This window comes from Phaseolus vulgaris, chromosome 4 (genome assembly GCF_000499845.2).
Source record: "Phaseolus vulgaris cultivar G19833 chromosome 4, P. vulgaris v2.0, whole genome shotgun sequence".
NCBI classification, from domain to species: Eukaryota; Viridiplantae; Streptophyta; class Magnoliopsida; order Fabales; family Fabaceae; genus Phaseolus; species Phaseolus vulgaris.
This window is the reverse complement of record NC_023756.2, coordinates 38,551,643-38,561,293: the sequence shown is the minus strand read 5'-3', so window position 1 is coordinate 38,561,293 and position 9,651 is coordinate 38,551,643. Positions and strand designations below refer to the sequence as shown.

Sequence of the window (9,651 nt, the reverse complement as noted above, 5' to 3'; positions counted from 1 at the left end):
ATAATATATTATTCTTAATTTTATGGATTTTATTCAAAATGATATAATATCTTATATATCAAAAGTTATATTTGATTAAGATATGTTAGATTTAAGATTTATTCAAAAACTTAGTGAAATTTCTTAGTTATAAATACTTTTTAAATTTCTCTATTGTTGCACACTTTTCTCATTTTCTTAAACTCAAATTTGGTGAGGTGATATCAATATTCTTCAAAGTTTTTCCTTAAATCAAACACCATGGTTGCATCACTTTGTGCTAATGGTTGTGGGTTCAATGGTTCTCCTACCAACAAGAACCTTTGTTCAAAGTGCTACAAAGATTATCTCAAAGAAAACAACACCAAATCAAAGGGTTGTAAGGGTGTAGAGTTTGAAACGAATAACATGAATAACAAAAAAAATTATTTTGAGGTAACATCATGTATTTCTGAAAGTTCTACACGTTTTATCATTGATGATATGACTTTGGTTTCTGATATGAGTAAGAAGAATGAGAGAAAGAGATGCAACAGTTGCAAGAAGAGGATTGGATTATTAGGGTTCCAATGTCGCTGTGGAGATATTTTCTGTGGATCACATAGATATCCAGAGATGCATGCTTGCAAAATAGATTGGAAGGAAATTGGTCGTGAAGTTTTGATTAAAGAAAATCCTTTATGCATTAGTGATAAATTAAAACATAGAATTTAGAATTAATTTTTCTATTTTCTTTATTGTACTCCATTTCTACCTTGAATCATATAGAATTTATGATTAATTGAACTGAAATTCATCATTAATTGTAAAGGTTGGTATTATGAATTAAAAAGTTAATATTCAATATCATGTCATTTAACCTATTGTTTTTCTTGACATTTTGTTTGTTTGTCCATTTATTTTGTACATATATAAACTACTGAAAAATAAAATGGACTTGAATGGCGAAAATTTGTATTAGAACGGCGGTTTGTTTTAATCTATTTGTATTATAAATAATAAGAAAATTATTTATATTATATTTTAAAGAATGTAATAAAAATAATTTTATATTTGAATTTTTTGATAAGTAAATATTTTCAATGTTTAAAATATATTTTAGATTTGTGATAGATCTTGATATAAATAATTTTGGTGCGATATAATTTTATTTTAAACTATTCATATTTTAAAATAATATACATTGAAATTTAAATTAGAAATAAATCTACTAGAAGTGATACACGATCCAAAAATAAGAGTTTAGGAAAATTCTTAACGTTCACACTTAAAAAGTCTTAATAACAACTGTCATAAAATTGCTATTTTAAATCACTTAAAAGGTTTTAAAAAAAATTTCATAAAATTGTTATTTAAAACCACTCTTGTTCAAAAAATACTTATGGTTTTATAAAAATCACATTATGCAACATGTATCATCACATAAAAAAAACATAAAAGAAAAAAAAAATACAGAGGACTAGACCAAACCTATACAAAGAAAAAACAATAAAGAAACTTACCAGAGTAATTTAAACAACTACATTGGGAGTTTAAACCAAAAAAGAAAATGTGAAATAATGAACAGAAGGTAAACAAATAAACTTTCTCTCCCCAAAAATTACAAAGAGGAATGATTGAATGCAAATAATCGAATCATATTGACCTAGTTTGCATATAACATCCATAATAAAATACGGTGATAATCACACACCATTATTCTTCCTTAGGCATGGTTTGTAGATTTTCTTATTGACTTTTACTCTAGTTTTAGGAGGACGTCTCAGTCTCTTGGAGGCTTGTATTTGTTCCCCTTCTTCACTTAATGATTCATTCTTATCCATTTGTTTAGCTTAGAACTTAGTGGCAAAATTGACTTCTTTTAAAAAATATTAATCGTGGTACATTCAACTATATTATCAAAATGGTCGATCATGATTCCTGAATCTATTGATCATCACTTGGAAGGGATTGAAAAGAATTTTGCAATGTCAAATCATTAGAAACAATTTTGGATTGTGTAATTCGAAAGTCATTTATGGGTTAAGAATGTATTTAGTTTGTCAAAAATACATTCAAGATTATGGATCCCTAATGAAATTTTGGACCCTAAATGACTTTCAAGTTGCATTATTTGATTTTTTTTTTCATATTGTGAATACACTATGAATTAAGCAATTAATAAGATATTTTTGGATTCAAAATTGAATTCAAGATTGTACAATTTTATTTTTCTTTAGTTTTTTGAAAAATACATGATAGATTATGCAATTCATAACATAATTTTAAATATAAAAATTATTATCGATTGTACACTCCAAAATATATTTAGATTTTGAAAAAAATAATTAAATTGTGCAATTTGAAATTTTTTCAAACTAGTAATTTCATAGTGAAATTAACCAGTAGCAACAAATGGATTTTTGTTTTTTGAGAATGAACTCCTTCCATAATAACACGAACGAGTTGGAATAATGGTATCAAAATATTAGTATCAAATTTTGAGCATTATTACGGAAACTTAAGTATGATAATGACACACCATTATTCTTCCTTAGGTATGCTTTGTAGATTTTCTTATTGACTTTTACTCTAGTTTTAGGAGGAAGTGTCGGTCTCCTGGAGGCCTGTATTTGTTTCCCTTCTTCACTTAATGATTAATTCTTATCCATTTGTTTAGCCTAGAACTTAGTGGCAAAATTGACTTCTTTTAAAAAATATTAATCGTGGTATATTCAACTATATTGTCAAAATGGTCGATCATGATTCCTGAATCCATTGATCATCACTTGGAAGGGATTGAAAAGAATTTTGCAATGTCAAATCATTAGAAACAATTTTGGATTGCGTAATTCAAAAGTCATTTATGGATCTAAAATGTATTTAGTTTGTCAAAAATACATTCAAGATTATGGAATCCATAATGCAATTTTGGACCCTAAATGACTTTCAAATTGCATTATTTGAATTTTTTTTTCATATTGTGAATACACTATGAATTAAGCAATTCATAAGATATTTTTGGATTCAAAATTGAATTCAAGATTGTATAATTTGATTTCTTTTTAGTTTTTTGAAAAATACATGATAGATTTTGCAACTCATAACATAATTTTAAATATAAAAATTATTGTCGATTGTATAATCCAAAATAAATTTAGATTTTGAAAAAAATAATTAAATTGTGCAATATGAAATTTTTTCAAACTAGTAATTTCATAGTGAAATTAACCAGTAGCAACAAATGGATTTTTGTTTTTTGAAAATGAACTCCTTCCATAATAACACGAACGAGTTGGAATAATGGTATCAAATTATTGGTATCAAATTTTGAGCATTATTACGAAAACTTAAGTATAATAATCACACACCATTATTCTTCCTTAGGTATGCTTTGTAGATTTTCTTATTGACTTTTACTCTAGTTTTAGGAGGAAGTCTCGGTCTCCTGGAGGCCTGTATTTGTTACCCTTCTTCACTTAATGATTCATTCTTATCCATTTGTTTAGCCTAGAACTTAGTGGCAAAATTGACTTCTTTTAAAATATATTAATCGTGGTACATTCAACTATATTGTCAAAATGGTCGATCATGATTCCTTAATCCATTGATCATCACTTGGAAGGGATTGAAAAGAATTTTGCAATGTCAAATCATTAGAAACAATTTTGGATTGTGTAATTCAAAAGTCATTTATGGATCTAGAATGTATTTAGTTTGTCAAAAATACATTCAAGATTATGGAATCCATAATGCAATTTTGGACCCTAAATGACTTTCAAATTGCATTATTTGAAAAATTTTTTCATATTGTGAATACACTATGAATTAAGCAATTTATAAGATATTTTTGGATTCAAAATTGAATTCAAGATTGTATAATTTGATTTCTTTTTAGTTTTTTGAAAAATACATGATAGATTTTGCAACTCATAACATAATTTTAAATATAAAAATTATTATCGATTGTATAATCCAAAATAAATTTAGATTTTGAAAAAAATAATTAAATTGTGCAATTTGAAATTTTTTCAAACTAGTAATTTCATAGTGAAATTAACCAGTAGCAACAAATGGATTTTTGTTTTTTGAGAATGAACTCCTTCCATAATAACACGAACGAGTTGGAATAATGGTATCAAAATATTAGTATCAAATTTTGAGCATTATTACGGAAACTTAAGTATGATAATGACACACCATTATTCTTCCTTAGGTATGCTTTGTATATTTTCTTATTGACTTTTACTCTAGTCTTAGGAGGAAGTGTCGGTCTCCTGGAGGCCTGTATTTGTTTCCCTTCTTCACTTAATGATTAATTCTTATCCATTTGTTTAGCCTAGAACTTAATGGCAAAATTGACTTCTTTTAAAAAATATTAATCGTGGTACATTCAACTATATTGTCAAAATGGTCGATCATGATTCCTGAATCCATTGATCATCACTTGGAAGGGATTGAAAAGAATTTTGCAATGTCAAATCATTAGAAACAATTTTGGATTGCGTAATTCAAAAGTCATTTATGGATCTAAAATGTATTTAGTTTGTCAAAAATACATTCAAGATTATGGAATCCATAATGCAATTTTGGACCCTAAATGACTTTCAAATTGCATTATTTGAAATTTTTTTTCATATTGTGAATACACTATGAATTAAGCAATTCATAAGATATTTTTGGATTCAAAATTGAATTCAAGATTGTATAATTTGATTTCTTTTTAGTTTTTTGAAAAATACATGATAGATTTTGCAACTCATAACATAATTTTAAATATAAAAATTATTATCGATTGTATAATCCAAAATAAATTTAGATTTTGAAAAAAATAATTAAATTGTGCAATATGAAATTTTTTCAAACTAGTAATTTCATAGTGAAATTAACCAGTAGCAACAAATGGATTTTTGTTTTTTGAAAATGAACTCCTTCCATAATAACACGAACGAGTTGGAATAATGGTATCAAATTTTGAGCATTATTACGAAAACTTAAGTATAATAATCACACACCATTATTCTTCCTTAGGTATGCTTTGTAGATTTTCTTATTGACTTTTACTCTAGTTTTAGGAGGAAGTCTCGGTCTCCTGGAGGCCTGTATTTGTTCCCCTTCTTCACTTAATGATTCATTCTTATCCATTTGTTTAGCCTAGAACTTAGTGGCAAAATTGACTTCTTTTAAAAAATATTAATCGTGGTACATTCAACTATATTGTCAAAATGGTCGATCATGATTCCTGAATCCATTGATCATCACTTGGAAGGGATTGAAAATAATTTTGCAATGTCAAATCATTAGAAACAATTTTGGATTGTGTAATTCGAAAGTCATTTATGGGTTAAGAATGTATTTAGTTTGTAAAAAATAGATTCAAGATTATGGATCCATAATGCTATTTTGGACCCTAAATGACTTTCAAATTGCATTATTTGATTTTTTTTTTTCATATTGTGAATACACTATGAATTAAGCAATTCATAAGATATTTTTGGATTCAAAATTGAATTCAAGATTGTACAATTTTATTTTTCTTTAGTTTTTTGAAAAATACATGATAGATTATGCAATTCATAACATAATTTTAAATATAAAAATTATTATCGATTGTACACTACAAAATATATTTAGATTTTGAAAAAAATAATTAAATTGTGCAATTTGAAAACTAGTAATTTCATAGTGAAATTAACCAGTAGCAACAAATGGATTTTTGTTTTTTGAGAATGAACTCCTTCCATAATAACACGAACGAGTTGGAATAATGGTATCAAAATATTAGTATCAAATTTTGAGCATTATTACGGAAACTTAAGTATGATAATGACACACCATTATTCTTCCTTAGGTATGCTTTGTAGATTTTCTTATTGACTTTTACTCTAGTTTTAGGAGGAAGTGTCGGTCTCCTGGAGGCCTGTATTTGTTTCCCTTCTTCACTTAATGATTAATTCTTATCCATTTGTTTAGCGTAGAACTTAGTGGCAAAATTGACTTCTTTTAAAAAATATTAATCGTGGTACATTCAACTATATTGTCAAAATGGTCGATCATGATTCCTGAATCCATTGATCATCACTTGGAAGGGATTGAAAAGAATTTTGCAATGTCAAATCATTAGAAACAATTTTGGATTGTGTAATTCGAAAGTCATTTATGGGTTAAGAATGTATTTAGTTTGTAAAAAATAGATTCAAGATTATGGATCCATAATGCTATTTTGGACCCTAAATGACTTTCAAATTGCATTATTTGATTTTTTTTTTTCATATTGTGAATACACTATGAATTAAGCAATTCATAAGATATTTTTGGATTCAAAATTGAATTCAAGATTGTACAATTTTATTTTTCTTTAGTTTTTTGAAAAATACATGATAGATTATGCAATTCATAACATAATTTTAAATATAAAAATTATTATCGATTGTACACTCCAAAATATATTTAGATTTTGAAAAAAATAATTAAATTGTGCAATTTGAAAACTAGTAATTTCATAGTGAAATTAACCAGTAGCAACAAATGGATTTTTGTTTTTTGAGAATGAACTCCTTCCATAATAACACGAACGAGTTGGAATAATGGTATCAAAATATTAGTATCAAATTTTGAGCATTATTACGGAAACTTAAGTATGATAATGACACACCATTATTCTTCCTTAGGTATGCTTTGTAGATTTTCTTATTGACTTTTACTCTAGTTTTAGGAGGAAGTGTCGGTCTCCTGGAGGCCTGTATTTGTTTCCCTTCTTCACTTAATGATTAATTCTTATCCATTTGTTTAGCGTAGAACTTAGTGGCAAAATTGACTTCTTTTAAAAAATATTAATCGTGGTACATTCAACTATATTGTCAAAATGGTCGATCATGATTCCTGAATCCATTGATCATCACTTGGAAGGGATTGAAAAGAATTTTGCAATGTCAAATCATTAGAAACAATTTTGGATTGCGTAATTCAAAAGTCATTTATGGATCTAAAATGTATTTAGTTTGTCAAAAATACATTCAAGATTATGGAATCCATAATGCAATTTTGGACCCTAAATGACTTTCAAATTGCATTATTTGAAATTTTTTTTCATATTGTGAATACACTATGAATTAAGCAATTCATAAGATATTTTTGGATTCAAAATTGAATTCAAGATTGTATAATTTGATTTCTTTTTAGTTTTTTGAAAAATACATGATAGATTTTGCAACTCATAACATAATTTTAAATATAAAAATTATTATCGATTGTATAATCCAAAATAAATTTAGATTTTGAAAAAAATAATTAAATTGTGCAATATGAAATTTTTTCAAACTAGTAATTTCATAGTGAAATTAACCAGTAGCAACAAATGGATTTTTGTTTTTTGAAAATGAACTCCTTCCATAATAACACGAACGAGTTGGAATAATGGTATCAAATTTTGAGCATTATTACGAAAACTTAAGTATAATAATCACACACCATTATTCTTCCTTAGGTATGCTTTGTAGATTTTCTTATTGACTTTTACTCTAGTTTTAGGAGGAAGTCTCGGTCTCCTGGAGGCTTGTATTTGTTCCCCTTCTTCACTTAATGATTCATTCTTATCCATTTGTTTAGCCTAGAACTTAGTGGCAAAATTGACTTCTTTTAAAAAATATTAATCGTGGTACATTCAACTATATTGTCAAAATGGTCGATCATGATTCCTGAATCCATTGATCATCACTTGGAAGGGATTGAAAAGAATTTTGCAATGTCAAATCATTAGAAACAATTTTGGATTGTGTAATTCGAAAGTCATTTATGGGTTAAGAATGTATTTAGTTTGTAAAAAATAGATTCAAGATTATGGATCCATAATGCTATTTTGGACCCTAAATGACTTTCAAATTGCATTATTTGATTTTTTTTTTCATATTGTGAATACACTATGAATTAAGCAATTCATAAGATATTTTTGGATTCAAAATTGAATTCAAGATTGTACAATTTTATTTTTCTTTAGTTTTTTGAAAAATACATGATAGATTATGCAATTCATAACATAATTTTAAATATAAAAATTATTATCGATTGTACACTCCAAAATATATTTAGATTTTGAAAAAAATAATTAAATTGTGCAATTTGAAAACTAGTAATTTCATAGTGAAATTAACCAGTAGCAACAAATGGATTTTTGTTTTTTGAGAATGAACTCCTTCCATAATAACACGAACGAGTTGGAATAATGGTATCAAAATATTAGTATCAAATTTTGAGCATTATTACGGAAACTTAAGTATGATAATGACACACCATTATTCTTCCTTAGGTATGCTTTGTAGATTTTCTTATTGACTTTTACTCTAGTTTTAGGAGGAAGTCTCGGTCTCCTGGAGGCCTGTATTTGTTTCCCTTCTTCACTTAATGATTAATTCTTATCCATTTGTTTAGCCTAGAACTTAGTGGCAAAATTGACTTCTTTTAAAAAATATTAATCGTGGTACATTCAACTATATTGTCAAAATGGTCAATCATGATTCCTGAATCCATTGATCATCACTTGGAAGGGATTGAAAAGAATTTTGCAATGTCAAATCATTAGAAACAATTTTGGATTGCGTAATTCAAAAGTCATTTATGGATCTAAAATGTATTTAGTTTGTCAAAAATACATTCAAGATTATGGAATCCATAATGCAATTTTGGACCCTAAATGACTTTCAAATTGCATTATTTGAAATTTTTTTTCATATTGTGAATACACTATGAATTAAGCAATTCATAAGATATTTTTGGATTCAAAATTGAATTCAAGATTGTATAATTTGATTTCTTTTTAGTTTTTTGAAAAATACATGATAGATTTTGCAACTCATAACATAATTTTAAATATAAAAATTATTATCGATTGTATAATCCAAAATAAATTTAGATTTTGAAAAAAATAATTAAATTGTGCAATATGAAATTTTTTCAAACTAGTAATTTCATAGTGAAATTAACCAGTAGCAACAAATGGATTTTTGTTTTTTGAAAATGAACTCCTTCCATAATAACACGAACGAGTTGGAATAATGGTATCAAATTTTGAGCATTATTACGAAAACTTAAGTATAATAATCACAGACCATTATTCTTCCTTAGGTATGCTTTGTAGATTTTCTTATTGACTTTTACTCTAGTTTTAGGAGGAAGTCTCGGTCTCCTGGAGGCTTGTATTTGTTCCCCTTCTTCACTTAATGATTCATTCTTATCCATTTGTTTAGCCTAGAACTTAGTGGCAAAATTGACTTCTTTTAAAAAATATTAATCGTGGTACATTCAACTATATTGTCAAAATGGTCGATCATGATTCCTGAATCCATTGATCATCACTTGGAAGGGATTGAAAAGAATTTTGCAATGTCAAATCATTAGAAACAATTTTGGATTGTGTAATTTGAAAGTCATTTATGGGTTAAGAATGTATTTAGTTTGTAAAAAATAGATTCAAGATTATGGATCCATAATGCTATTTTGGACCCTAAATGACTTTCAAATTGCATTATTTGATTTTTTTTTTTCATATTGTGAATACACTATGAATTAAGCAATTCATAAGATATTTTTGGATTCAAAATTGAATTCAAGATTGTACAATTTTATTTTTCTTTAGTTTTTTGAAAAATACATGATAGATTATGCAATTCATAACATAATTTTAAATATAAAAATTAT

General features: G+C 26.4%; 1 protein-coding gene across 1 annotated transcript; it reads left to right on the top strand.

Annotated features, from left to right (window-relative positions):
* The first annotated feature begins 240 nt into the window (after positions 1–240).
* On the top strand, positions 241–693 carry LOC137838783 (putative zinc finger A20 and AN1 domain-containing stress-associated protein 8). Its single transcript, XM_068648009.1, has one exon. It carries the CDS (start codon positions 241–243, stop codon positions 691–693), a length of 453 nt encoding a protein of 150 aa, XP_068504110.1.
* Positions 694–9,651: the final 8,958 nt, after the last annotated feature.

What these genes read in the sequence shown, in the direction of transcription:
- LOC137838783 (XM_068648009.1), top strand. Translation starts at nt 241, where the DNA reads ATGGTTGCATCACTTTGTGCTAATGGTTGTGGGTTCAATGGTTCTCCT.